The sequence below is a fragment of the Macrobrachium nipponense genome, chromosome 30 (genome assembly GCF_015104395.2).
Source record: "Macrobrachium nipponense isolate FS-2020 chromosome 30, ASM1510439v2, whole genome shotgun sequence".
Lineage (NCBI taxonomy): Eukaryota > Metazoa > Arthropoda > Malacostraca > Decapoda > Palaemonidae > Macrobrachium > Macrobrachium nipponense.
This window is the reverse complement of record NC_087218.1, coordinates 43,016,868-43,044,571: the sequence shown is the minus strand read 5'-3', so window position 1 is coordinate 43,044,571 and position 27,704 is coordinate 43,016,868. Positions and strand designations below refer to the sequence as shown.

At 38.9% G+C, this 27,704-nt stretch overlaps 2 protein-coding genes across 2 annotated transcripts in view; both read right to left on the bottom strand.

Moving 5' to 3' along the window:
- Window positions 1–27,704, bottom strand: part of LOC135202473 (segment polarity protein dishevelled homolog DVL-3-like) — a gene marked incomplete in the record, with an annotated part of 138,498 nt that overhangs the window by 96,749 nt on the left and 14,045 nt on the right.
- On the bottom strand, window positions 741–11,074 carry LOC135202476 (segment polarity protein dishevelled homolog DVL-3-like). The gene is made up of 4 exons (XM_064231888.1): window positions 10,858–11,074; window positions 5,956–6,025; window positions 1,823–1,905; window positions 741–873 (listed from the first exon to the last, which is right to left on the bottom strand). Exons 1-4 carry the CDS (start codon window positions 10,872–10,874, stop codon window positions 774–776), a joined length of 270 nt encoding a protein of 89 aa, XP_064087958.1. The 5' UTR covers window positions 10,875–11,074; the 3' UTR covers window positions 741–773.

Here is a 27,704-nt window from a genome sequence, read left to right as displayed (position 1 = left end):
ATTAAAGATAAACTTATATCTCCTTGCCTATCAGCACAGAGATATAAGCTATTTTTAACAGTAGGTAAGATCCATAACAAATAATATTTTATTACAGTTTAATCTACAATACACCTTACATTCTTTTCTTTTATTACATATTTCACTACCTTCTACTTACTAACAATTTTTGAAGAAGATTAACAACCAGGAAAATACCACTATGTTATCACCAAGCAACCTTAATAACAGCAATCCAGTTTCCTGATGGTCCAGCCCATATATTTGTTACTATTGACAGTAAGAGGGGAGGGGGTTCTGGAAAAGTACCCAATGTCATTCAAAAAGATTGCATTGCATTGCATATGCAAACAATTTATTTACATCTTTTAAGGATGGATGGACGGTGTTCAGAACATCAAAAGGTCCTGCACAAGATACCACCAACAGAAAAGCACCCCCCTAGTTCAACAATTCATCTTTTTTCGACCAATCAGTGCGATCAAGCAATATACTAAACACTAACCTAATCTGGTCATCAGTCCAAAATCCTTAAAGCCATACAATTCATATATTTTTAAACAATAATCAATGCCATCAAAACAAATACTACACTGCAAATATCCGATGTATGCCTTAAGTAACCTGCACTAACAGCATAATCCAAACTATTTTAACTGCTTGCAAACTCAACTTTTCAACAGTAAACAAGAAGTCAGAGGAGATACCTCTACATACAAAAGTAATAGGGACATCCAAATGCCAATGGTATAGAGAAAATATAGATAATACTTTTAATACACATATAAGAGACACTTACCTCTTCTGGTAGACATGATGCTTTCTGTTTCTGTACAAGTAGAATCTTCCAAGTGACTTGTTGTGTCCCCATGGCTGCATAAAATTGACAAGAATTAACAATGCACAGATTACTTGATCTGAAGTATACTAATATTACTACACATCTGCAGATATTTAATATTTGTAGCCTTCACAGTTATAAAAGTTTCCTCAATTGACTAATATATAAGGCACTAATGATGGTAAGACCATCTTTCTGATGTGCAAACATGAGGAATTATTGGGTAATGAAAGATGAGTTTCCTTATAGGAGGACATCTCAACAAATTTAATACCAGTTGGGGCATTGGTATCTATCAAAAGATATTGGTATTGTGTTGTACATGGTCTACATGAAATGTGCAGTAATTTAGCACAGAAACTGAAGGAAATCATCACTATTTAATTTTCAGCCTGTAAAAAAAAAAGTATAACTGTTCTTACACTTTAACATGCAATAGCCAGCATGTATAACCATATATCATTGCTACTATAATTTACTGTTGCTTTTTTAACTTATAAACACCCATTTCCTTATTCTTAAACATTCCATAATAACTTATAACCATACCTAAATATGAGAAGAATGAGCACCATGGCATAAACAGTAACTCACAGTGATATGGTCAAGAAAAATGTCACTTATTAATGTAGCAGTCAGTGCGACTTTCCATCTTCAGCCAAACATGGCCTTAACCCAAAGGGTCAAGTTATAAACTTTTATTACTAAATTAATAGGCAATGTAACTAATGTCTCACATTTCTTAACTGATGTTTAGCTACTAAGTATAAATTTTCAAATTATATTTTGTAGTGTTTTATAATTGTACTTGATATGTTTATATTATGCTGTACAGTAACTTTTAGTACAGTAGGTGGTTTGCATCTCCATTAGTGTAACAACATCAAAATTAATCAGGAGAAGTGGTCATCACTATGGCAAGATTCTACAAACACTTTCCTGTCAAGGTTCCTTTACAATTCACTGCAAGAAAATACTCACTGATAAGGAGGCGGCCGACCACTTTCGCCTTCGCCGCATTGTGAAACATTATCTGAAACTACACTACTATCAGCAGACACGATCTGAAAGTAAAAGGGTAGTATTTCACATTTCAATCAAGGATAAACACAAATTGACAGTGCAATCATTTATTACATAAATTCATAATATACTAATGTGAAATAATAATCTAAACATATAAATGAAGATATGGTTCAACAGACAGTAAGCATTTTGCCTTTCCATTTATTTATAAAGATTCTTCAAGCAACCGTCTTCCAACGTCTCCCCCATTTGTCATGATGAGGTTTATGAACCATTGGTAGTCCTGTCCTAGAGTTGGTAAATTATACTGATTATATCAAACCCACCCTGACGGTTAAAACACCCTCCTCTTTAAGGTTGAATGTGGCAAGAAAAGTTTCCCTTCCAAATGTCTCTCCTCACAGACGTGACAGTTTCAATCCAGAAAGGAGTCAGATTAAACCACTTGTTCTGTTAGCTAAGGTCTACAATTGAAAAGTGATGACTAAAACCATAATTGCTTGGGAGAACCTTCTGCAACAATCCTTTCTACAGCACAAAACTTTCTCATCCAGGCCATGGAACAGCTGAATCCTAAACAACCCTGAATAGTGGAGCCCTAATTGGATGATCATAACCAATGCTGGTGCCACTGCCTTCCAATCTTTACACTGTGCCCTGGAGTGAGTACCTAATTTTACAACAGGAAGCTGATACATTTTATGTAAGTATCCTAGTCATCTGGCCATAGTACAGGCACTGAGGTCTCCCAGAGAGTTAGAATGTGCAGGTATGTTGGAGATGCAGCAAACCCAGTCTCCACAAAGGATGTATCCTCCTGCAGAATATGCTAATCCTTGAGGGCTCCTTACAAGAATCCTCCACTAGGAATATACTGAGGATATGACAAAACCATAAGGGACCAGAAGGAAGAGTTTTGGAAGTCACTGAAGCTGCTAGGTGCCAATACAGATAACAGTCACTGGACAACTGTGGGGTGCAGGCAGGTCCCAAGTCTGTGCACTGGACAAAACAGGTGATGAAAAAATCAAAACAATTCACAAGCACAAGCGGCTATAGCAGGCACAGTGGTCATAAGATCCATCACTTGGAAATTTCCGTGTGATGACATGAACTTCTAACCTGACATTCAGAGAATGTGATCCAAAACATGACATATTTTTTAATCAATTTGCATTTTTCAAAACTACCAAACCTTTGGTCTTAACATCTGGATAATCTCTAACACCAGCTGGAACACCGGTAAAATTAATTTTTAAAATTTGTGGACACAAGGAACTATTGGCACCTCTGCTTGATGATGGAGTCTGTGGGATCTCCCACAATGCCTTCAGCATCTCATGATCCCATTGTACAGGTATCTGGATGTCATGGATCATTTTCCTTCCCTGTCCAATTTGTTACAACTTGGTTCCATAAACATTAATTCATCTGTGTTCTTCCTAAAGAACCACTATGAAATCCTAAGGGAAAACAGAATGGTCACCAAAAGTAGGAATAATGGCATGACAACAAGACTTGAAACAACTAACAGGATCTGGAGAGAACAACCCTGGAAAGTTTGAAAATTCCATGGGTACAGATGAGCTCCAGCAATAACAACAATCATAACAAGACACATGGCTGGGTTAGAATCCAAAAGTATCTCCTATAAACGAAAACCCTCAAGTCATATAAAGTAGGATTACTAAAAGTAACACCTAAACCAGTGGAGTGAGAAGGGCAGGACAAGAGCTTTAGGTGACAGCAAAGGCAACTTGGGAGCAACAAGTGGAGTGGTAAGATAGCTGACCAAAGGTGCTTATGGAGTAATCTCTCCATGAAATAAAATACTCAATGTTTCTACCTATATAAGAAGGAATACAGTACCAATGAGTTGCAGATCAGCCCTGGCTGACAAGATCACAGTAAAAGTCAACAAACAGCAGTTTGGAAAAATGAAAGCAAAACTTGAAAGCTAAAGCCTAAGAGAGACTCAACAGTGTGGTTACAACATGAATCTACATGACAGAATGAAGCCGTTGGTGTCACCTGCATGTGTAACAATGACACCTGGTGTACTGGGCTCTACTACAAGGAGAAAGGCAATATGATATACAATTAATGAAGTGGTATTGGTCAATACTGGTCAATCCATAAATTATTATGCTTCATACTGGTTACATTACAGAGTGTATCTTACAGTTATCAGCTCAAGAGATTTAATTTCTTGAAAATGAGATCAAGCCTAAATACACAGGTTGGTTTTTTTAATGTCTCTTATCACTGATCCAATAATTAGGCAACTCAGTATACAGTACTCATCTACATATAGGAAGAATGGGAACACCCCAATTTAACCTTCCCTTATTAATCCTTTGTCAAGTGTCTCTCAGCTATCCCAGGAAAGAAAAGGTGACTCACAAAGTTATTATGAACTAACAAATGTTAGTAAATAAAACTAAACATGATACAATCACCATACTACATTGCCCAGCGGCACCAATGGAGCATTATTTTATCAATATTGTCACTGCACATTTTAAATCCATGTTTCCCTAAAAGGTGAACAAAGAAAATGAAATGGATGATAGAAAATGAAGACACAAGGGTATAAATCACTTGCAAGGTAAATCCAGGGAGAGTGACAAGTGTATTTATAACATGAGGTTGAGCTGAGGAATGAAGGGGTATCTGAAGCTTTATAAGATAACTGGGCATACACAGTAAGGGTAGGGTGAAATGAGCTCTGATGCACAAAGGATAAGCAATTCATGATTACAGAGATTCTTCATACAAAACATGTTTGGTTATAAGCCTAATTTTTTCATTTTATTCTTTGGTATCCCTTGCAACTCAAACCTAGCCTACTGAACTAGTAAGAGGTCACAATGTTTATGTGCAAGCCTGCTTGCTCTGTTGCAGAAGGATGGCTGATCTATGTATCTATGCAAAACTATACTCTAAAGACTATATAGTTTTCATTATCATTTTATCATTTAAGATTATAGTACGTAATTGGATAGACAGTCTCACAGTGATGAATGCAGAGGTCCTAGAGAGGACAAATCCAAGAAGAAACTATTGTTGGATAGGCCATCTTAAAAGAACGAATGACAGGTGAATTCCAAAAATACTATACTTTAAACCAATACAGACGAGAAATGCTCTTTTGCCCTCCTTGAGTACAAAATAATTAAGTGATGCAAAACAAATAAAAGAAAAGATGGTGCCCAGAACCAATGTCTCCCAAGCCCAAGGTCAAAGATAGTTTTGGCATTTGTGTTGAAGTAGATGAGGCAGAAACAGTGTCATATTAGGATGCATCCAAATTACATGTCAGTAACATCAATGAATATTACAAACAGGTTGAAAACAAGCCAACAATCATAAGTGGACAATGAAAATTTGACAAATGCTGGAGTCATATGAAACACTGGCTTGTAGGTATTCAACCCATCTGTGATGTTTGTTTGGCAAGTTGCTGACATGTAATTATGATATGGTTTACATCAGTGTGGATGTAGTACTCTCAAGACACTCTTCCACAATAACAAGTTTCTGAGTTATTTAATATTTCCTTTCACTAAACAACGAACATCACACAAAAGCAGTCAATGATAGGAATCAAATATAAATTCGATAAGTGACACAACAAGAATAATTATGAAACTAGCTCAAGTTATACCCTAACTACAAACTCAGACCAAGTTAACAATCTCCACGTGCATTATGTTAGATGTTATTGACACATCAAATTTAGATTTTAAAAGGTCCTTCAAAGCCCTAACATATACAAGTATGCAAACACAAGAGAGAGAGAGAGAGAGAGAGAGAGAGAGAGAGAGAGAGAGAGAGAGAGAGAGAGAGAGAGAGAGAGAGAGAGAGAGAGAGATTGTAAAAGGTCCTTCAAAGCCCTAACATATACAAGCATGCATACCCCCACACACACCAGAGAGAGAGAGAGAGAGAGAGAGAGAGAGAGAGAGAGAGAGAGAGAGAGAGAGAGAGAGAGAGAGAGAGAGAGAGTTATTCTAAATTGATAATGATATAATAGTAAATGATAATTAAACAGGAAGTAACTTAAAAAAAAAAAAAAATGTGCTTACCCAGGACACCACTCTGCCATTAAAACATGGAAGAGGAGCATCATCATCTATAATTTCTTCTTTTACTACCCTGAAAGACAAAGAGGATCCCATTAGTATCATGAAAACCTTTGATACACAAATACCATTGTTATATACACATCATAGCAAAACAACTAGATCCCTTTAATTACAAGGAGAAATTTGGGCTCCAAAACAAGGTACTTTGTTTATGTACAATAACCACTGAAGGATTGTATGGTATAAACAAAACTATACAAAATACACACAATCTACTGTTACTACTGAAAAAAATCTTTACTTTTAAATGTAAAATGTATACATATACTACTGTTGTGTTGGGCACAACAAAATGAGATGCAATAGCCCACAAATACGATAACACACAATGCTGAGTTTGCCCATTTATCATGCTTACCATGATGTCCAAAGCAACGAGTTAGTACTTTAAGCCCACGTTAGCCTAACAATGGGTTAAGTGCCTCAGATTACACCCACTCAAAAAGATAAATATGTAAAGAGGAGATACAGTTCTTTCACATCTTTAAATGGATACTTTCCATGATTAAAAGACACTTTTGACATAAATCTTTTTCATATTTAAAACTATTCAAAACAATGATGTTTCTTGCTGAAAGTATGTACTTTGAAAATAAAGACAACAACAAAATTGGAAAACATGGCTGACCACAATGATCTAAAGGCTATAATTCACAGACAGATCAAAGATATTCTTATCACTTTCTTTCTACCTTGAAAACACTGTATTTCTACCAAAGTATACAGTAATTTATGTTGCAAACCAACAGAATAACTGCCCAACGGCTCCCATAACAAACAACATTACTGCAGGTAAGTCTTACATTATTAGTTTGATATACGTAATTCCTGCTGTGACAAAATCCTCTCTCATAGCATTCATTATAATTTCTATAATACCCAATGTTTACCAAAATGAAAACCAAAAATCTATTTGAAAACTGACATCTATTGTACTGGAATTCTTAAAATTACCTTATGCTTTTTAACATACAAACCATTTTTATATATAATGGGATGTCCAATCCTCTGAAGCTAATTATAGATGCTTTATCACTTTTCAGTCATGGTTTATCTGGGTTACAAAAAAGATAACCGCTACCATTCTGGCTTCATATTTCTCTTTAGATATGTACTTCATGACTCTCATTTAGTATATGTCACTTTTTTCTTTTGTCTGCAGAATCTTCAAAATTAAAATGAGACACTTGATACTTCTGAGTGCATAAGGGTAATTTTAAGATACCTTGAAATTGTACAAAAATGTTTAAGCCAAAAGTTTTCATAGAGCTAAGACTGTTATTCCATTCTATCTCGTACATATTTTCACTCTATACTATATAAGTACTTTACCAGCAACATAAAATCTCATACAATGTAAAAGAACATTCATCAACCGGCACTGAATAAAAGCAAAAATTTCAGAGAAGTTAAGTCTGTTTTAATAAGTTAAACATTACCTAGACTTAAATGCAATACAGACACTCCTCAGGTTATGGCTGGAGTTCCATTCCAGCAGTGTGGTTTAAGTTGGAAAACAGTGTAACTCAGAACATCAGCCCTACAGCACATAAGAAACCATAACCCTAGTTACGGCAGCGTAACTTTAGGGTTACTGCACCAAAACTTCGGAACACCAGCCATAACCAGGAACCAATTCTTTTATTAATATATTTGAAAAAGCGTCATAATTCAGAACCGCCATAACCCAGGTACTATATTACCTGTACAAAGAACTACATATCTAGGTTCTCCAATAACACAGTAAGGGATTGCAATCCTACAGACAAGTTAATGAGGCAAACACATACTACATACATCTGAAAATGAATTTACATATATGAATAAGGACATCTAAGTGCAGTTAGTACAGAATTCTCAGACATTTCCATTGAAAAGGAAAAGCAAACATATATAAATCTACCCTCCGAGATCACCACATCTTCCGCTGAATTGCAGCAAGAATGAAACTTGACTGAATTACCTACATTCATCATTCTCAAAACTACAAACTTATTGAATTCCCTACAGTCATCAGTCTCAAAACTACAGTCATCAGATTCTCAAAACTACAAACTGAAAAATAAGTGCAAAAGAAGTTGGGATATTGAAATTCAATCAGCCTTATGAACACAACTTCACTTAATTCTAAAAAGGTTTTAAGCTTCGGTCAGTCTTGAATTATAGCCAACACTCTTTGTTAAATGTTAACTACTACAACAAAGTTTGAGGGCTACAAATGCCTCCTTTAAGAAATATGATTTGATCTATATATAAATCAAAAAAATAAAAAATAAAAAGCTTCCCCAACTGGTTAAGAAATATGATTTGATCTATAAATCTAAAATAAAAAAAAAAAAAAAAAAAAAAAGCTGCTGCTGCTTCCCCTACTAGCTACTTAGCCAGTTGCCAAAAAAAAGATGTGTGAAGTATATAACAACAATCACAGTAACAACCTTCCTTTCAGGACTACCCAAAATAATTTATTCTACAAGACAAGTTTCCACTTACAGTTGTTTGCTCATGAAGATTCCTATAACCAATATCATTCACAGAAATTAACAAACATTGCTAGCAGCATAAAGATTACAACTGTACCCTTGTATACACAAGCTTTACCACAAAAAAAAAATACACAGTTTTTCATTGTTTCTGCATCACCCCTCTACCCAAAATACTATTCTTCAACTACATCCTTTATTGTTATAAAAAAATATATCTGCATTAAATCTACAATGGTGACAGCAGAATTTGTCATAATGCAAACAAACAAAAACCAATATTTAAATGCTTATCAAAGTTGCTTCATGGTTGTTAATCAACATAAAGAATGACCAGAACTGTTCAATTCATAACCTACACAACTTTAGCCACAACTAATTGCCACACTCCCACATGACACAGATATAATGTGCATAGGTATATACAGTAGCTACTTCATAAGAGTCTTTAAAAAGGTTGTTATACATTTGACTTTAAGCATAAGAATGACAAAGTATCATTCATTTTTATCAGATCTATATTGATCAACCAACACCCCATCATTCAGTGGTGAAAATAACTTTGTTAAAATCTGTTTTCTGTAATACCATACCATAACAAAACCATGAGTAATAAAAAAAACTACCTCAAGTCTTGTCAATCAGCTTAAGGCTTCTCTACAACTATTCTACCTTCCAGGGATGGCTTTATAAAGTACTGAAGAATCAGTGAGCAGCAGAATTTAGTGAAAAAAACAATATTGGTATGTACTGTCACCTACTAATAGTACTATGTATTCTAGAATGGGCAAACATTTTTCAATCTCTTGTAACTTGATGTCAACCTTGCCTGTAAAAAATTATGGATAACTAGAAAATAATTGTTTTATACCTCTAAAGCAACCAATGCAACCAAGATGCTTTGCATAATGGTATTACTGGCAAAATGACCTAAAATATATGGATCACAACACCAGAAATCACAAATTTTACACGGCCAAAATATCATGGACATTACACCAAAATCCCATAATTCTAATATTTAACCAATACCAATATAGAATAAACACATGAAACTGCAGGGCTAGAGCACTACACCATATGCTTGCAGGCTTTTTTATTTTTACTAGCCAAGTAACATATTAGAAACTGGTGTGGCCAATCCCTAGAGTTTATGGGACAGCTTCAACAGATACAATGGTCAGTCTGCTTGCTTGTAAATTTTGGAACACAGTTCTTAGGAAGACTTCCTTATTGTCAGTGAAACCCCTATGATATCTTGCTTGCAATTCAATATCATCACATCATCAAGATACATTGCCTGGTTAACTTAGATTAAGGAATATTTGGCCTAGATTCTTGTTTATAGATGTCCACTCACTTCCCCAAGTCAAGATATGAGTATTATATAGGTACCTTACATACCTAATTGTCAAGGAAATTATTTTACACAAGGAAACCAATATACTAATTGCTTAGGGTCCCTGCTTTCAATATCCATACTTGGACACTCTTGCAGTACACTACCTTAGCTATTACATACTTTGTTACCTAGCTAATGCCTCATTAGCACAAGTAAATACTTGTATAGCTATATCACCAAACAATTAAAGGGTATGGCAGCTTATGAATCAACTTAAGACCTAATTAGGCCTACCTAGTGATTAGGCTGGGTGCTGGGTATTTGGGATAGGCTATGCCTTTGCTAAGTTAATACTACCATCCAATACCCTCCACAATAACAACTGCTTAGGCTAAACCAATCTGATATGATGTAGCCTATGCTATAGTTTCCAAGAACGCTGCAAAATCTGACGTAGGCCTCAGATCATCCTCTTAGACCTAGAAGGCTGATAACTATGAAATGAGTTGTTAAGCTTGACTAGCGTAATACCTACTACCTATATTATCCATCCAATGCAAAGCATGATACAGCCTAACCCAACTTAGGGAATTTATTTACTAAAGTAAACTAGCCTAAAATGAGGCCTACTCATTAGAAAGCAACTCTTCCCGTAACAACCCAGGCCTAAATTGCCTTCGGGGAGGCATTGGCTACCGTAGGCTTTTCTACGAGGTCACGAAGACAAGTTGACAACCCAAACTACTGACAACTCGAACGCTGTCAAATATGACGGCATGGAAATAAGAGAGCGGTTCGGCGAACCTGAAAATGCCGTAAATTTACGGCCTTAACTGTTGGCCATAAATCTACCGTTACATCGAAATGAATTTACCGTTAGTGGAAAGCCCAACGTTTGTTGACACAACTCCATGGTGTGAAACCCACCCTTTAAAGCCAAGCATCCAGTCTTCACCCACTCCCCCGCTACGAAAACACACGACTCGAGCTTGAACCGCGAATAAAAGGACAGGAACTTACCCAAAATCGTCGTCCATAGCTTGAAAAAGAATTTATAACTGGGCCTATTGAGAACATTCTTGAAGTCGGATAACGTGACTTTGTCGGGGGCTTTGGGAATTTTGACTAAATACGGGGTTTCTTCGTCGTCTATGTGGTATATAATTTTAGTTTCCCTCCATGCACCGCGTATATGGAGGGCCGAAATGGGCGTAGACCTTTGCCTGTCCTCCGCTAGAACGAGAATATGGGCTGCCACACTAATGTTTTCCTAAGACGTTCCAATAATGTTGGTTGTGTCACTTTGACTCTACTTTAAAATCCAACCAGGAATTATAATTCGTAGTGAGAGTTACTTATATATGCATTATAATGTGTAATAAATTTTATTTATTCGATATATGGACACTGCATTACGTTTAAAAGGACGTCATTTCATTTACAAGGTTTTCTCTCTACTTAGCGGAGCCCGTGAATTGACAAAAGGTTTCCAATCAATTGAATTTTCTGTAGATTATAAAGGGAACGAAGAGTTGATAGTCCATCTATATGGCTTTTTGCCATATCCGTCGTTGGATCAATAATACATTATGCAATGCAAAAGCGTTGTAGTCTTCGAAAATACCTCTACATACGACCTTCCTTACGTGCGAGGGCATAAGGGCGAGTTTGGCGCGATCTCGTAGTAGTGAAATTCGCTTGGGAGACTATCAATCAACTTACATGAAGGGGGGGTGGTGGGAGACATCACAGCATTAGCCATATGTACGTATTTTCGTCATAGAGAGCAGGGTCCTTTAGTTTGGTTAGCAAGAACAGCGATGTCTGCAGTCATGGCATGAAAATATGGTTTGCAATTATGGCTTGTCATGATAATTGATGAGACATTTCTTAATAAGGGTGAGGGGGAAAGGGTCTGAAATAGTCAGCTATAAAAAGTATGGTTAAAAATCGGTAGTTAGTCGCGTTATTTCCATTACATTTTCGAGGAAAATGTGCAGGGTACAAGTTCGTTTAATATAATGAAAACGCTTCCTGAAAGTTATCTGAGGTATAAAAAAAAAAACTTTATGAGATGTTTTGTTTTTCTGTTCTTAGAAAGTCAAGACAAAACACCCAGGTCGGAAGGTCATCTCGTCTCTCAGAGGTGACAAAGGCGAAAACGGCAGAAGAGAACCGTGAGTCTGAAATCTAAATAAAGTTTACGTCTTTCAGGGAACTGGTCCGCAACAATTTTAATGGATGCTCAGATTGGGCAAAGCGCCCCCCACCCCCTCCGCCCGCCACAGGTTACCTATGAGACCACCTAAAGGCAGTAACAACAAATGAATGAACATTTGAAAGGGAAATTGTTGGGACGCTGTAGACGTCTACACACGCGCGCAATATATATATATATATATATATATATATATATATATATATATATATATATATATATATATATATGAATACCACAGGATAATGATAGTCAGAAATCCAAGCGCTTCGTCTTTAATAAGACATTCACTTATTTAATGAAGTTATGTGCATCTACCGTGATTTTTTAAACACACACACACACGCACGCACACACACAAACACACACACACACACACACACACACACACATATATATATATATATATATATATATATATATATATGTGTGTGTGTGTGTGTGTGTGTGTGTGTGTGTGCATTAAAACCCAGACACTTACACACACACACACACAGACTTTTAACGTTGATAGGTACGTGTGGATTGACTCACAACTGTCATCAGAAGTAAGTTTAGTGTGAGCGACAAAGAATCGCATAATAATAGTAATATTAATAATAATGAGTTTGGCAAAGACTCACTCGGGAACAATTTTGAAATAAACGGCTTGGATAAGATGGAATAATGACAGTGCTCGGGTGAATGAAAGGAGAGATTATCGGTCCAGAACGCCGGGAAGGCCTGAGAGCTGAGATAACTAATATGCTTTTATACGGGAGGACCTCACCTACTATCCCATTTGTACTTTAAACTGACGGATTTTATTGCTAACCTGAAATAGATGTTGTTCTTCTGATAATTATATTTCCATTTTCCTTTTTATTTCTAGGTAATATAATTTTCAGAACATGCGCCTACTGGTCTGAATCACGTCAGGTACTTATTCAGTTTCTTGAATCCATTGATTCTTTCAAGCGTTTTAGAAAGAAAAAAAAATTGTAGAATCCCAAAGTATCATACTTATTTTTGTTTTTGATTTTGGTGCTCCTTTTTTCTTTAACTTTTGAATTCTTGTTACTTCGGGGTGTGGCTACAACATGAAACTGGATTAGTTGTCCTGTTAGTCCCTGAAATTAAAAGAAAAATGCATATTATAGGAATTATTGATAAATGGAAAAGACAGCAAGTTTGTTGCAGTACTAGTGTACCTGTCACGAAAATATTTGTGCAATTTTGCAACTCCATCGTACTTTTAAGATGCAAATACGTACATTTTTGTTACGATTTTGCGATAATATTGTACGGAGTTTCATTGACCGTTCAAGGTACGTTACACATAATATATATATATATATATATATATATATATATAGATATATATATATATGTGTGTGTGTGTGTGTGTGTGTGTGTGTGTGTGTGTGTGTGTGTGTGTGTGTGCATGCGCTTTCATATACAGATTAATCATTTCCTTGTAGACCAAGTTAAGTATCTATATCGATAAAGAAATACTGTTTTCGGGTCGAGACAAAGATATATTATAAATTCAACGGTTCCCACATGCCTGCCCCGCAATGCATGATTTGCATTCAGTCTGTTTGAGTGTTTTAGCGATTTCCTTTTGTTTCTTAAGGCTGGGTCGCATAATTTTTCTTTCTTTCTTTTTTCATCTTGTTGTCGGACTTGGAGATACAGCCGTATTTTCTCCGGCATTGGGAAAAATCGAAGTCCCGGCATAGCCGTTTATTCTGGCGATGTCACACCCGACGAACAAGCGAGACTCGTAATTTTGCCGCTGAAACCCACGGTCTAGGTATACTTAAGAATCCTAGACCGTGCGGAAACCGACAACCGGGAGCAAAGTTAGGTGGCAAAATGCTAAAAGATGCCGGAATAAGGAGCTCGTGTGACATCGCCTTTAGCCCCGTGTGAGCCTAACTCATTTCTTACCAGATCGAAGAGATAGTTTGGGTTTCCCCGTATTTTAATGGCGAAGGTTTCGCTTTTTTTTTCTTTTTTTTTTTTTCCTTTTTATGTCTTTTACCCGATTCAGTAAAATCTTTCAGCTACCCACCAACCATAGTGGCAGATATCGTTCGAGTGTGTGTGTGTGTGTGTGTGTGTGTGCGTGTGCGTGTGTAATAAATTCTTCATGTTTTATTGGTATTAATTGTTTTTAGAAAGCTGTAAGTTACAAAGGTTCTTGAAATATTCTAACTAGTTTGTTTGTCCATTGAACGATTAATCTCTGAGACTATGTTTGCTTGGCATACACGAGAAATATATTATGGAGAACAATATAGCAGCAAGTATTGAGAATAAACATTTGTAATGGTTTTGACAAAATCATTGTTGATTTCCGATACATGCATATACACGTCAGTGTGTGTGTGTGTGTGTGTGTGTGTGTGGAGGGTCTGAGATGGGTATCTCCAAGAGGAAGGAAATAAACGAAAATAAAAGAACTGAACAAGCAGTGAGTACCTACATTCTACACATCTGCACAATGTTGGTGGTGGTGCTTAGAAAGAATGTTTAGTTAGCTATGCCAACGTATAATGTCAACACGACAACTTGATTATAAGACGCATATGGGCAAGCAACGAGCATATACCGAATGGGCCTTTTATCGCTTGCTGATACAAGATATGTATATATCATATAAGCGTCACATACTAGCAAATGCATGACCACCAAAACATCAGATCATCTGTTCATCATAACTTTCATAATATCACGTATCTTTTGTACTGTCGAAAGATCTCAGAAAGTTACTGATGGATTTCAATCAAGCTTTATGACTGGGTGGGCGATCGGCCAAGGAAGAATTGATTAGATTTTGAGACGGATGATAATAGTTTTTTGGGGGGGGGGGAGGGGGGTGGGAGGGGGCGGAGTTCGGGGAAAAGTTGGGGGTTAGGGAATGTTGGGGGAAAGTTCGCCTTCTGTAACTGCTTGTTCTAGATTTTTCTGACCAACTTTGGTGGGGACACTAGCTTAGGTACACTTTCTAACCTATCCTTGCCCAACCTAAGTCTAAAATATTATCTATAGATCTGAGACAAAAAGAGTAAAAAATGCGCAGAAGGCAATCTAGTTTTATGTTCAGCGTATAATGCCGAATGAAACGCTCTGGCACGGCCCATGAAACTCAGCGGGCCCTGGTGGCCTGTGTGTTGCGGTGCCAGACGCACGATCACAGCTAACTTTAACCTTAAATAAAATAAAGAATACTGAGGCTAGAGGGCTGCAATTTGGTTTGTCTGATGATTGGAGGGTGGATAATCAACATACTAATTTGTAGCCCCATATCTTCGGTAGTTCTTGAGATCGAGAGCGGACAGAAAAAGTGCAGTCGGACAGACAAAGCCATCGCAATAGAAACGAACATTTTGTTGACTGCTGCAGAATAAATGGATGATGTTGGTGTCCTGGCAGGCGATAAAACATTGCTATCTTCGGCGTACACGATAAGAAACATGTACAACAAAACCTTGAATATTCCATGTCTCCTCCAATGCCGAATTTCTCGAGAACATTTTTATTTTCTCTCCCTACTAAGTTCATCAAGATTTCCTGTCATTGTATTTTCAAAAGGAATGTGGATCGTGGATATCCACGAATCCTCTCAACTGTCATTCTATATCGATCATCTGTGTATTGAAAAAAATATTAATGAGTAGGTGAAAAAAAAGCCTCCCAAATCTAACGAGAAAGTGGGATTTTTTTTTTACTGCAATGAAACAAATTCAGTTGAGAAAATTTACAGGTTCTCTGTGACACTGAATGTTGTAAACATCAAGAAAATAATGACAAAGCCTGGATCATTGCAGACAAGAAAGTTAAGTCTGTTCATGATTAATATATCACGTGAAAGATGGTTTGCAACGCTCACTTTATTGTCATGATTGTTAAGGAATTTTTCATTCTATAGCACAGTGATGAGACCAGCGTTAATGTATGTTTGTTTGTATGGTGTTTTTACGTTGCACGGAACCAGTGGTTATTCAGCAACGGGACCAATGGCTTTACGTGACTTCCGAACCACGTCAGGAGTGAACTTCTATCACCAGAAATACACATCTCTCACCCCTCAATATTTATGAATGGATCGGAAACATGGGCTCTAAGAAGAAAAGAGGAGGTAAAGCTTGAGAGAACAGAGGTGAGAATGCTGATGGGAATATCGCTGCTTGAGAGATTGGACAATGACGAAATAAGAAGAAGGGCAGGCTTAGTTTGTTTGTTTGTTTGTATGGTGTTTTTACGTTGCATGGAACCAGTGGTTAGACAGCAACTGGGAAAGGCTTAGTAAAGATGACAGAGGTGACAAGAGAGTCAGATTGAGATGGTATAGGCATGAGTTGAGGATGGATGACGAGGAGGGAGTGAAGAGGGCTTGGGGAGAGCCTGTTAGAGGAAGAAGATTGAGAGGGAGGCAGAGAATGAGATGGCGAGATAAAGTGAAGGAAGATATGGAGAGAAGAGGTTTGGTGGAGGATGATGTCTTTGATAGAAGGCAATGGAGGAGAAGGCGCATCAGGCAACCGACCCCTTAATGTAGGGACGACGGTGGGAAAGAAGTGTAAAAGAATTTTTTTATTGTTATTATTTTTGTTTGATCTTTATTAGAATTCAATGACTGAGTATTCTCGTGTGTCTGACGTAACGGTAAAGTCCCAAAACATGAATGTTCTTTTTGTATGGTATCAGATTTTTCATAAACTGTAAACAACATCAAATGCACAATGAAATAAGTTTTGCTCTCTGGGGGCGTGGCCCTCAACCTGAGTTTCATGAACCCATGGATTCAACCTGCGGGTTCGAATGGGATTTCTGCAGGATACCTCTAGGTGACTTCAGGTGCACTTTACTTCACTTTAACAGCTCTCCTAGGGCTGGCCCGAAGGATTAGATATTTTCACGTGGCTAGGAACCAATTGGTTACCTAGCAACGGGACCTACAGCTTATTGTGAGATCCGAACCACATTATATAGAGAAATGAATTTGTAATCACCAGAAATAAATTCCTCTGATTCCACGTTGGTAGAGCGGAGAATCGAACTCGCAACTACCAAATCGGTAGACGAGCACGTAACCCACTCGTCCAACAAGGAATCAGAGGAATTTATATCTGGCGATTAGAAATTCATTTCTCAATGTAACGTGGTTCGGATCCCACAATAAGCTGTAGGTCCCGTTGCTAGGTAACCAATTGGTTCCTAGCCACGTGAAAATATCTATATAATCCTTCGGGCCAGCCCTAGGAGAGCTGTTAACCAGCTCAGCTGGCTGGTTAAACTAGGGTATACTTTTTACATCATCATTATGCTCATTGACCTTAGTAAACTGACAAAGTTTTAACTGATGGAATAAATTGATTGCATTGTAATTTCATGCTTAATTATCCCACAGTTGTGACCGTTATGTATTAATGACTAGTAGATTCACATCAACCGTGCATTTGATGTCTAGGCCGGTCCCTTACGACGCTCCTGATTGGCTATTGATAAGCCAATCACAGGACTGGGAACTCTCAGTCACATGGGTAAGATCTATGTTCCACCTCTCCTGAGGGATACGTCTTTCAATAGTATCCCTCAGGAGAGGTGGAACATACATCCAGCCCATGTGAGCTCTCGAGAGAGACAGAGTTTCCAGCACTGTGATTGGTTTATCAACAGCCAATCAGGAGCGTCGTAAGGGACTGGCCTAGACATCAAATGCATGGTTGATGTGAATCTACTATAGTTAATGGATGTAAAGACTGATATTGTAGGATTATGTGATTTAGGCATTCAGTCCCGCGGATGTATGGGGTTGATATTGTGGTAACAAGTCACGTGGTACGACTTTGCCGTAAGAGACGTGTCCCCTGGACTGGTAACTAGCCGATTTATCATCATTGAGAGACAGGCATCCCTCTAGGGGGACCGCATATTACAGCAGGCCTTGTGCGCCGTTATGTAGACTAAAGTGTACTGTCTGCTGAGCAACTTCTTTGACATTTCCCTGTTCAAAATCTACCTTTCATTTGAGGAGAAATCTTGTAGGTAAGTCCACCACGTATGCAGGGATCAAACGCAAGACTCCTCATAGGTGAGAAATACGGATCCGTCCTTATATCTCTCGCGTGTTTGTTTATTTCCAGTAATAATAATAATAATAATAATAATAATAATAATAATAATAATAATAATAATAATAAGGGCAAAATTTGCTGAAATGAACTCCACTCGCACGCCAAAACTTGAACATTTCCGAAGATTCACGTGGACTCAAGATCATAAACTAATGCGTACATACGTACATGTACACATAGAGACGCGACGCTCACATATTAAGGCAGTCCCATTCCCATGTATACATATGCACGTATCCACGGAGTTGAACAAGCTCTCTCTCTCTCTCTCTCTCTCTCTCTCTCTCTCTCTCTCTCTCTCTCCACACGCGGTTACAAAGCCCACACATCCCGACATGGGGAGGGAGAGAGGATAGAGAGAAACTACATCTTCAAACTAGGGTACATACTGTACTTGACACGAGAACAATACTGCATAGTTTAGAAGCGCATTTTCAACAATAAACATATGCTGTACAGAAGAGACATATTGACCTCCGAGAAGAGTTCACCGACAAGTTATCAAAATGCAATTCATTCGATCTCGTCCCTTCGCAAAGCCGATTTTGCTTTGAGGAACTGTGATTGAATTAGCTTCCGTCTAAATGCGGATAGACATAGGCTACTTCCTAGGCGACGTGGAAAAAAAGAAAAACAACGTTTTGAAAGCAACTCACTCACCACCTGACTGATTAGTTACTGTAATGAAGCAATGCCGGCTTATTTTCATTTATTCATCAATTTATTTTTACATCACCATGTTTACAAGTCGTCATCCTTATTATCATCATCGACCTTATTTTGTACTCTCTCTCTCTCTCTCTCTCTCTCTCTCTCTCTCTCTCTCTCTCTCTCTCTCTCTCTCTCTCTCACAAGCGTGCGTGTGCGTATAAATATGTGTGTATGTATATATATCATACATATATATATATATATATATGTATATATATATGTATGTATATGTATATATATGTATATGTATATATATATGTGTGTGTGTATGTATACAATATGTATATATAAATAGATATATATATATATGGAAATATAATATATACATAATACTGTATATATATATATTTGTATTATATATACGAATATATAGAATATACATACAAATATATATATACATAGTATAATATAATTATATATATATATTATATATATACAGTATATATGCACATACAACCATCGTTATGAAATCAGTGACGCACGAGGACTCAGCTGTTGAAGAATAAGAAAAATAAAATAAGATAATTCAGGCAGTGACGATTCTGTTGATAACGAAGCAAAAATAGCCCTTTAACTTAATCACCCTGAACTGATAGAGAGGTGTTGCACTTTAACAGCTAAGGCAAGATCGCATAATCACCTGATAAGCGACTGTCTTGTTTATTATGACTGAGGAAATCGTGGATCTTAAAGGAATTGCTGGTTATTATGATAGCCGAGTGATAATTGCATGACAATCACTCTTATGTTGCCAAATGTAGACCCCTAAACTAAATAATAATAATAATAATAATAATAATAATAATAATAATAATAATAATAATAATAATATAATAATAATAATAATAATAATAATACGCAGCTCTCCGAACCTATTTTTAATAATAATAATAATAATAATAATAATAATATGAATAATATAATAATAATAATAATAATAATACACAGCTCTCCGAACCTATTTTTAATAATAATAATAATAATAATAATAATAATAATAATAATAATAATAATGATAATAATACGCAGCTCTCCGAACCTTTTTTAATAATAATAATAATAATAATAATAATAATAATAATAATAATAATAATAATAATAACAACACAACAATAACAAGTGGCGCCGTGGAGGAGTGGGTTAGGTCGTCAATAGACTTAAGTCAAGTTAAGCAACATTGGGGCTGGTCAGTCGTTGGATATGGGTGACCGCTCTCCTCGGCGTTGATTCCTTGGGAAAGGATCTTTACCATAATTTCCTCAGTCTACTCAGCTGTAAATGAGTACCTATCCCTGATGGGGTAGGGTCAGCTATGGGTTAAATAGCAAAACTCAGCAATGATGGAAAGAAATGATGGAATAAACGACAAACGACGTAAATGGAACCTCTGGCAACAGAGGAGCTTCGTCCGGCAACCAGGTATTCAACCCAATTGTAGGGGAAGACGGTCAGGTACTTGGAGGTCGTCATCCAGCAACTGATCACCACAACGACAGTAATGAACAGTCTGAGATTGGAGCTACAGAGGCAAAAAGGAAGAAATGGACAAGAGAAGAAAATAAGGAAATATGGAGATGCTACATCAGATAAAGCAACCCGACGGGAGAGAAGGATAGAAGAAACGAAGATTGGTTCAACATCCTGGAATGAGACGGAAGAACACCCCCCAAACAGAGCAGAGGCTGGCAGACCAAGTAAGGAACATAAAGAAAAAGAACTGGCTCTCCCCAACAGAAAGAGAAGAACTGGAAAGGGAAATGTCACACGACAACGAATTACACGAAGACGAACTGAGAGACGATGCCACAGAAGACGACAGGGAGGATGAGGTATCAAACAACGACACACGAAGAAACACCGACGAAGTAACAGAGAGGACAGAATGGGTAGAAAAAGATTAGACAATGGATGGAGCCAGATACAGAGAGAACAAAGATCCCCTCCATGAAAGCCTACAACACCAAGAAATTAAGGAGAAAACAAGTGAGGTCAATGAAATAATGGGCCTAATACACACCACCAGTATCACAGAAACAAATAACTTGACATATGCAGGAGCAAGATTAGTAGCAGAACTGATGGGGATTCGAACACCAACACCACCGTCACAACCAACCCAACAGAAACCAAAACAGCAACCTCCTTGGAAAAGGCGCCTGGAAAAGCAAATCATGGTGATGAGATCTGACTTGAGTAAACTGAAAGAGATGGCAGAAAAAAGGGGCTAAGAAGCAAGAAAACAAGGGAGGAACTCAACGAGAAATACAAAGTACAAGAGAGGGACTAAACAACACAATAGAAGATGTAAAAAACAGAGGCTTAAGGCCAAAGCACACAAGATCCAACGGTACATGAACAGGAATAAGGGATACCAACAGAACAAACTATTCGGAACCAACCAGAAAAGACTATACAGCCAACTAAGAGGGGAAGACAACCACCCAGAAATTCCTGAAGCCGAATCAAGTAAGAGACTCTGGGAAAACATATGGAGCAATCCGGTATCACACAACAAACATGCAACATGGCTCCAGGAAGTCAAGGAAGAAGAAACAGGGAGAATAAAACAAAGATTCACAGACATCACGACAGACACAGTCAGACACCAACTAAAGAAAATGCCAAACTGGAAAGCCCCAGGTCCCGATGAAGTCCATGGATACTGGCTCAAAAACTTCAAGGCCCTACACCCACGAATAGCAGAACAACTCCAGCATTGTATCTCAAATCACCAAGCACCCAAATGGATGACCACAGGAAGAACAATCCTTAGTACAAAAAGACAAGAGTAAGGGAAATATAGCCAGTAACTACAGGCCTATCACCTGCTACCAATAATGTTGGAAGTTACTAACAGCTCTCCGAACCTATTTTTAATAATAATAATAATAATAATAATAAAACTACCTAGAGGAGACCAAACACCATCCCGCACCAACAGAAAGGCTGCAGAAGGAAGTGTAGGGGCACAAAAGACCAGCTCCTGATAGACAAAATGGTAATGAAGAACAGTAGGAGAAGGAAAAGGAACCAACCTAAGCATGGCATGGATAGACTATAAGAAAGCCTTCGACATGATACCACACACATGGCTAATAGAATGCCTGAAAATATATGGGGCAGAGGAAAATACCATCAGCTTCCTCAAAAATACAATGCGCAACTGGAATACAATACTTACAAGCTCTGGAAAAAGACTAGCAGAGGTTAATATCAGGAGAGGGATCTTCCAGGGCGACTCACTGTCCCCACTACTCTTCGTTAGTGCCATGATTCCCATGACAAAAGTACTACAGAAGATGGATGCCGGGTACCAACTCAAGAAGAAAAGAGGCAACAAAATCAACCAGCTGATGTTCATGGACGACATCAAGCTGTATGGTAAGAGCATCAAGGAAATAGATACCCTAATCCAGACTGTAAGGATTGTATCTGGGGACATCAGGATGGAGTTTGGAATAGAAAAATGCGCCTTAGTCAACATACAAAAAGGCAAAGTAAACGAGAACTGAAGGGATAAAGCTACCAGATGGGAGCAACATCAAACACATAGATGAGACAGGATACAAATACCTGGGAATAATGGAAGGAGGAGATATAAAACACCAAGAGATGAAGGACACGATCAGGAAAGAATATATGCAGAGACTCAAGGCGATACTCAAGTCAAAACTCAACGCCGGAAATATGATAAAAGCCATAAAACACATGGGCAGTGCCAGTAATCAGATACAGCGCAGGAATAGTAGAATGGACGAAGGCAGAACTCCGCAGCATAGATCAGAAAACCAGGAAACAAATGACAATACACAAAGCATACACCCAAGAGCAAATACGGACAGACTATACATAACACGAAAGGAAGGAGGGAGAGGACTACTAAGTATAGAGGACTGCGTCAACATCGAAAACAGAGCACTGGGGCAATATCTGAAAACCAGTGAAGACGAGTGGCTAAAGAGTGCATGGAAGAAGGACTAATAAAAGTAGACGAAGACCCAGAGAAATATACAGAGACAGGAGAAAGACAGAAAGAACAGAGGAATGGCACAACAAACCAATGCACGGACAATACATGAGACAGACTAAAGAACTAGCCAGCGATGACAATTGGCAATGGACTACAGAGGGGAGAGCTAAAGAAGGAAACTGAATGAATGATAACAGCGGCACAAGATCAGGCCCTAAGAACCAGATATGTTCAAAAGTATGATAGACGGAAATAACATCTCTCCCATATGTAGGAAGTGCAATACGAAAAATGAAACCATAAACCACATAGCAAGTGAATGCCCGGCACTTGCACAGAACCAGTACAAAAAGAGGCATGATTCAGTGGCAAAAAGCCCTCCACTGGAGCCTGTGCAAGAAACATCAGCTACCTTGCAGTAATAAGTGGTACGAGCACCAACCTGAAGGAGTGATAGAAAACGATCAGGCAAAGATCCTCTGGGACTATGGTATCAGAACGGATAGGGTGATACGTGCAAACAGACCAGACGTGACGTTGATTGACAAAGTCAAGAAAGAAAGTATCACTCATTGATGTCGCAATACCATGGGACACCAGAGTTGAAGAGAAAGAGAGGGAAAAATGGATAAGTATCAAGATCTGAAAATAGAAATAAGAAGGATATGGGATATGCCAGTGGAAATCGTACCCATAATCATAGGAGCCTAAGGGCACGATCCCAAGATCCCTGAAAAGAATCTGGAAAAACTAGAGGCTGAAGTAGCTCCGGGCCTCATGCAGAAGAGTGTGATCCTAGAAACGGCACACAATAGGTAAGAAAAGTGATGGACTCCTAAGGAGGCAGGATGCAACCCGGAACCCCACACTATAAATACCACCCAGTCGAATTGGAGGACTGTGATAGAGCAAAAAAAAAAAAAAAAAAAAAAAAAAAAAACAAAAAAAAAAAAAAAAAAAAAAAAAAAAAAAAAAAAAAAAAAAAAAAAAAAAATAATAATAATAATAATAATAATAATAATAAGCTCTCCGAACCTATTTTTTAATAATAATAATAATATGCAACTCTCCGAACATATTTTAATAATAATAATAATAATAATAATAATAATAATAACAATAATACACAGCTCTCCGAACCTTTAAAAATAATAATAATAATAATAATCAATAATAAAAACTAATAATAATAATGATAATAATACGCAGCTCTCCGAACCTTTTTTAATAATAATAATAATAATAATAATAATAATAATAATTAATAATAATAATAATAATAATAAGCTCTCCGAACCTATTTTTTAATAATAATAATAATGTTTTGTTAAAGAGGATGGCAGCAACAGTGGAATTGATTTTATATATGGTCTTTTCAATTCTTCTTATTCTCTTCTCATCAGGGCTGATATTTGCTAATAGCTGGCCGATGTTCATACTCTGGTTAAGGAAAGGTCTTATAAAAATACTAATTTATTGATAAGACGACTAAAAATGGCGTATGTCGCCGTAGAGTTTACAAATCTAAGGGCGTAACGGAATTCCAGCGTTTCCAACTGTATCAACTGATTGGAATGGGGTCGTTCGGCGGTATTTATTGTGTCCCGGGTGCTCTGTCTGGTGAGCGCTGAGTTTTTATTGGTCGAACAGAGGATTAAGTCCCTGAATCAAGCTGTCTTGCAGAGGTGGATGCTCGTTGTTGTTGTTGTTGTTTTTGATTAAGCTGACCTTGTGTCAGCACGGGCTCTTGCTCACAGAGCAGCCCGTAAGTGGATGCTCGCACTGTTCTTCGCGTGCGGACGCTGGAGACTGGGAGTGTAGCATTGGGAAGGTCATTGCCGGTAGACAGGGGCACCTGATTGGTCCTTTCGATCGGTTATGGGGTGCTAGCGGGCGGCGCCCTACGCGTCACCTTCGGGAGGAGTGAAGTCTCTTGAGTGTGTTGAGGCTGGGTTTCTCCTTCCCGATGTGTAGGGCCTCCAAGAGGCGGAGGCGACGGTTGGGGGTCTGCCACCTTATCGATAATTCCGATATTAGGAATAATGTCCTTTCGAGTTATCCTGGTATTGTGGGCGTTTATAGCAAGATTATGGATGGCGCCTTCCTGAGCGTGGCAGGATATCCTCTTGGAAAATCGCATCGTTGTCATGCCAATGTAGGCGCCGGGGCATTCCCGGACAGGGCATTTGTATTGGTAGACAACGTGGGTTTTCTTGAGAGGTTCCTGCACCGCGGGGGCTGGATTGTTCTTCATAATCAGGCCACTGGTTTTCTTGTTCTTGTAGTAAATAACAATTTCACTTTTTTCGCAGGGTCCGTGGGGGAGGCGTTCTTTTCGATGATGTTACGAAAGGCTCACTCGTCCTCTTTGTATTTCTTGTGAAATACTCACTTGTAAAAGAGAGTGACGTCATCAAGGGCGGCGGGGCAAGGCTCCTGTTGGTACCAATTATCAATGTTCCTGCGGATGCATTTTGTGATCCCGGTTGGAATACCCGTTGTTAAAACTTGGGCAACACGCTCCAATTCAGTGTGTGTATCCTTCCACGAAGAGCAGTGTGAGAGAGCTCTCCTGATGAAGGCGCTGATCGCAGTGCGCTTGTATCTCTCCGGACACTCGCTCTCGCCGTTCAGGCACATGCCCAGGTTCGTGGGTTTCGTGTACACTTGCGTTACGAAGTGCTCCTCTTGTTGCCCGACGAGGACGTCAAGGAAGGGAAGGCGACGGTCACGGCAATGCTCGATGGTGAAATTGAGTCTGCTGTGGTCGTGGAAGGCTTGTCGCAGGTGCTCTATTTCTTCCACCGTGCTGGCGATGATGAAGGTGCCGTCAATATATCGGATGTACATAGACGGTTTCTCGATGGTGGCGAATACCCGACGTTCCACAGCACCCATGTAGAAGTTCGCGAAAAGTACTCCGAGGGGGAACCCATCGCTACTCCGTCTTTTTGTGTGTACATATGGCCTCTGTGGGTGGAGAAAGGGGCCTTTGTTGTACAAATCTCTAGGAGTTTTCGGAGGGCATGCTCAGGAATGTTCAATGGGGGCGTGGAGTCGTCTCTATATACACAATCCAGAATTATCTGGATTGTTTCATCCACGGGGGCGTTCGTGGAGAGCGACTCCACGTCCATCGATGCAATAATTCCTCTGGGGGGGTGTCGTTTTCAGGGCTTCTGTAAACTCGGCAGAGGACTTCAAACTGTGGTCATCTGGAACGTAAGGCGTCAAAATAGTATTCAATTTCTTCGCAAGCTGGTATGTAGGAGCGGGAATTTGGCTAATAATGAGACGTAACGGGTTCCCTGGTTTATGGGTTTTAACACTCCCGTATATGTAGCCAAGGTCGTAGTCCCCTACGATCTGCAGCAAGTGAAGTGCATTGGAAGCTGCATTGACAGTCTCAATAATCCTATTGGCCTCACGTTTAATATCATCTACTGGGTTCTTTGTGATTTTCTGAAATTTGCTGCTGTCTGCTAGTATCTCATCCAACTTGTGGTGGTATTCTTCAGTGGATCCTGCCTGCTGCTGCTGCCGCCGCTTCCCGAAGGCCTGCCGACTGCTGCCGGTGCTCTGCCGCTGCCTGCTGCTGCTGCAGCGGCCGCCCCCACGCCCTCCCCCGTCCCCGCCCCCGCCGCTGCCGCCCGCCGCCGCCGCCGCCTGCTGTCTACTCTCTTGTAGGGCCGCCCCTGCTGCCGCTCCTGCAGTGTAGGCTGCCGAAGGGCGCCTTCAGCGTCACCTGCTGCCACTTCTGAAGGCTCAGGAAAGAATATATGCAGAGACTCACGGCGATACTCAAGTCAAAAAACTCAACGCCGGAAATAAATATGATAAAAGCCTTAATTAAACACATGGGCAGTGCCAGTAATCAGATACAGCGCAGGAATAGTGGAATGGACGAAGGCAGAACTTCGCAGCATAGACCAGAAAACGAGGAAACATATGACAATACACAAAGTACTACCCCAGAGCAAATACGAACAGACTATACATAACATGAAAGAAGGAGGGAGGGGACTACTAAAGCTGGTATCGCACTAGTCATTTCTTGCTCGCGGTTTTGGCCAGCATCCAGCCGATGCTCGCGAGCAAAAGTGTTGTATCGTCACACTAGGACCTCGTGGTTTCGAGGAGCAGTAGGAAAAAAATAAACAAAAACTGATATCCATCATGGCGCCAGAAATTGTCAGACTGTTGCCAGATGTGCTGCAGTGATGAGTTTTCGGAATCTTACGTGAATGCAAGAGTAACAAAAAACGTTTGTGGGTTCGAGAATGGGTCAGGAGAAGAGAAGCCAAAGGTCTGAGAGTACGTCCTATCGGCAGCAGCCATCATGTTTGTTAACACCATGCGGTTGCTCGCGGTTTGTGCACGCTGCTATTCGCGTTCAGTCGGGAACAAAAAATCTTGAGCTAAAAGCTCCCGATTTCCGTTTTCAAGGCAGCAACGGCTCGCTGCTGGAGAAAAAAACGCCTAGTGTGAGGCCACCTTAAGCATAGAGGACTGCGTCAACATCGAGAACAGAGCACTGGGGCAATATCTAAAAACCAGTGAAAATGAATGGCTAAAGAGTGCATGGGAAGAAGGACTAATAAAAGTAGACGAAGACCCAGAAATATACAGAGACAGGAGAATGACAAACAGAACTGAGGACTGGCACAACAAACCAATGCACGGACTATACACGAGACAGACTAAAGAACTAGCCAGCGATGACACGTGGCAATGACTACAGAGGGGAGAGCTAAAGAAGGAAACTGAAGGAATGATAACAGCAGCACAAGATCAGGCCCTAAGAACCAGATATGTTCAAAGAACGATAGACGGAAATAACATC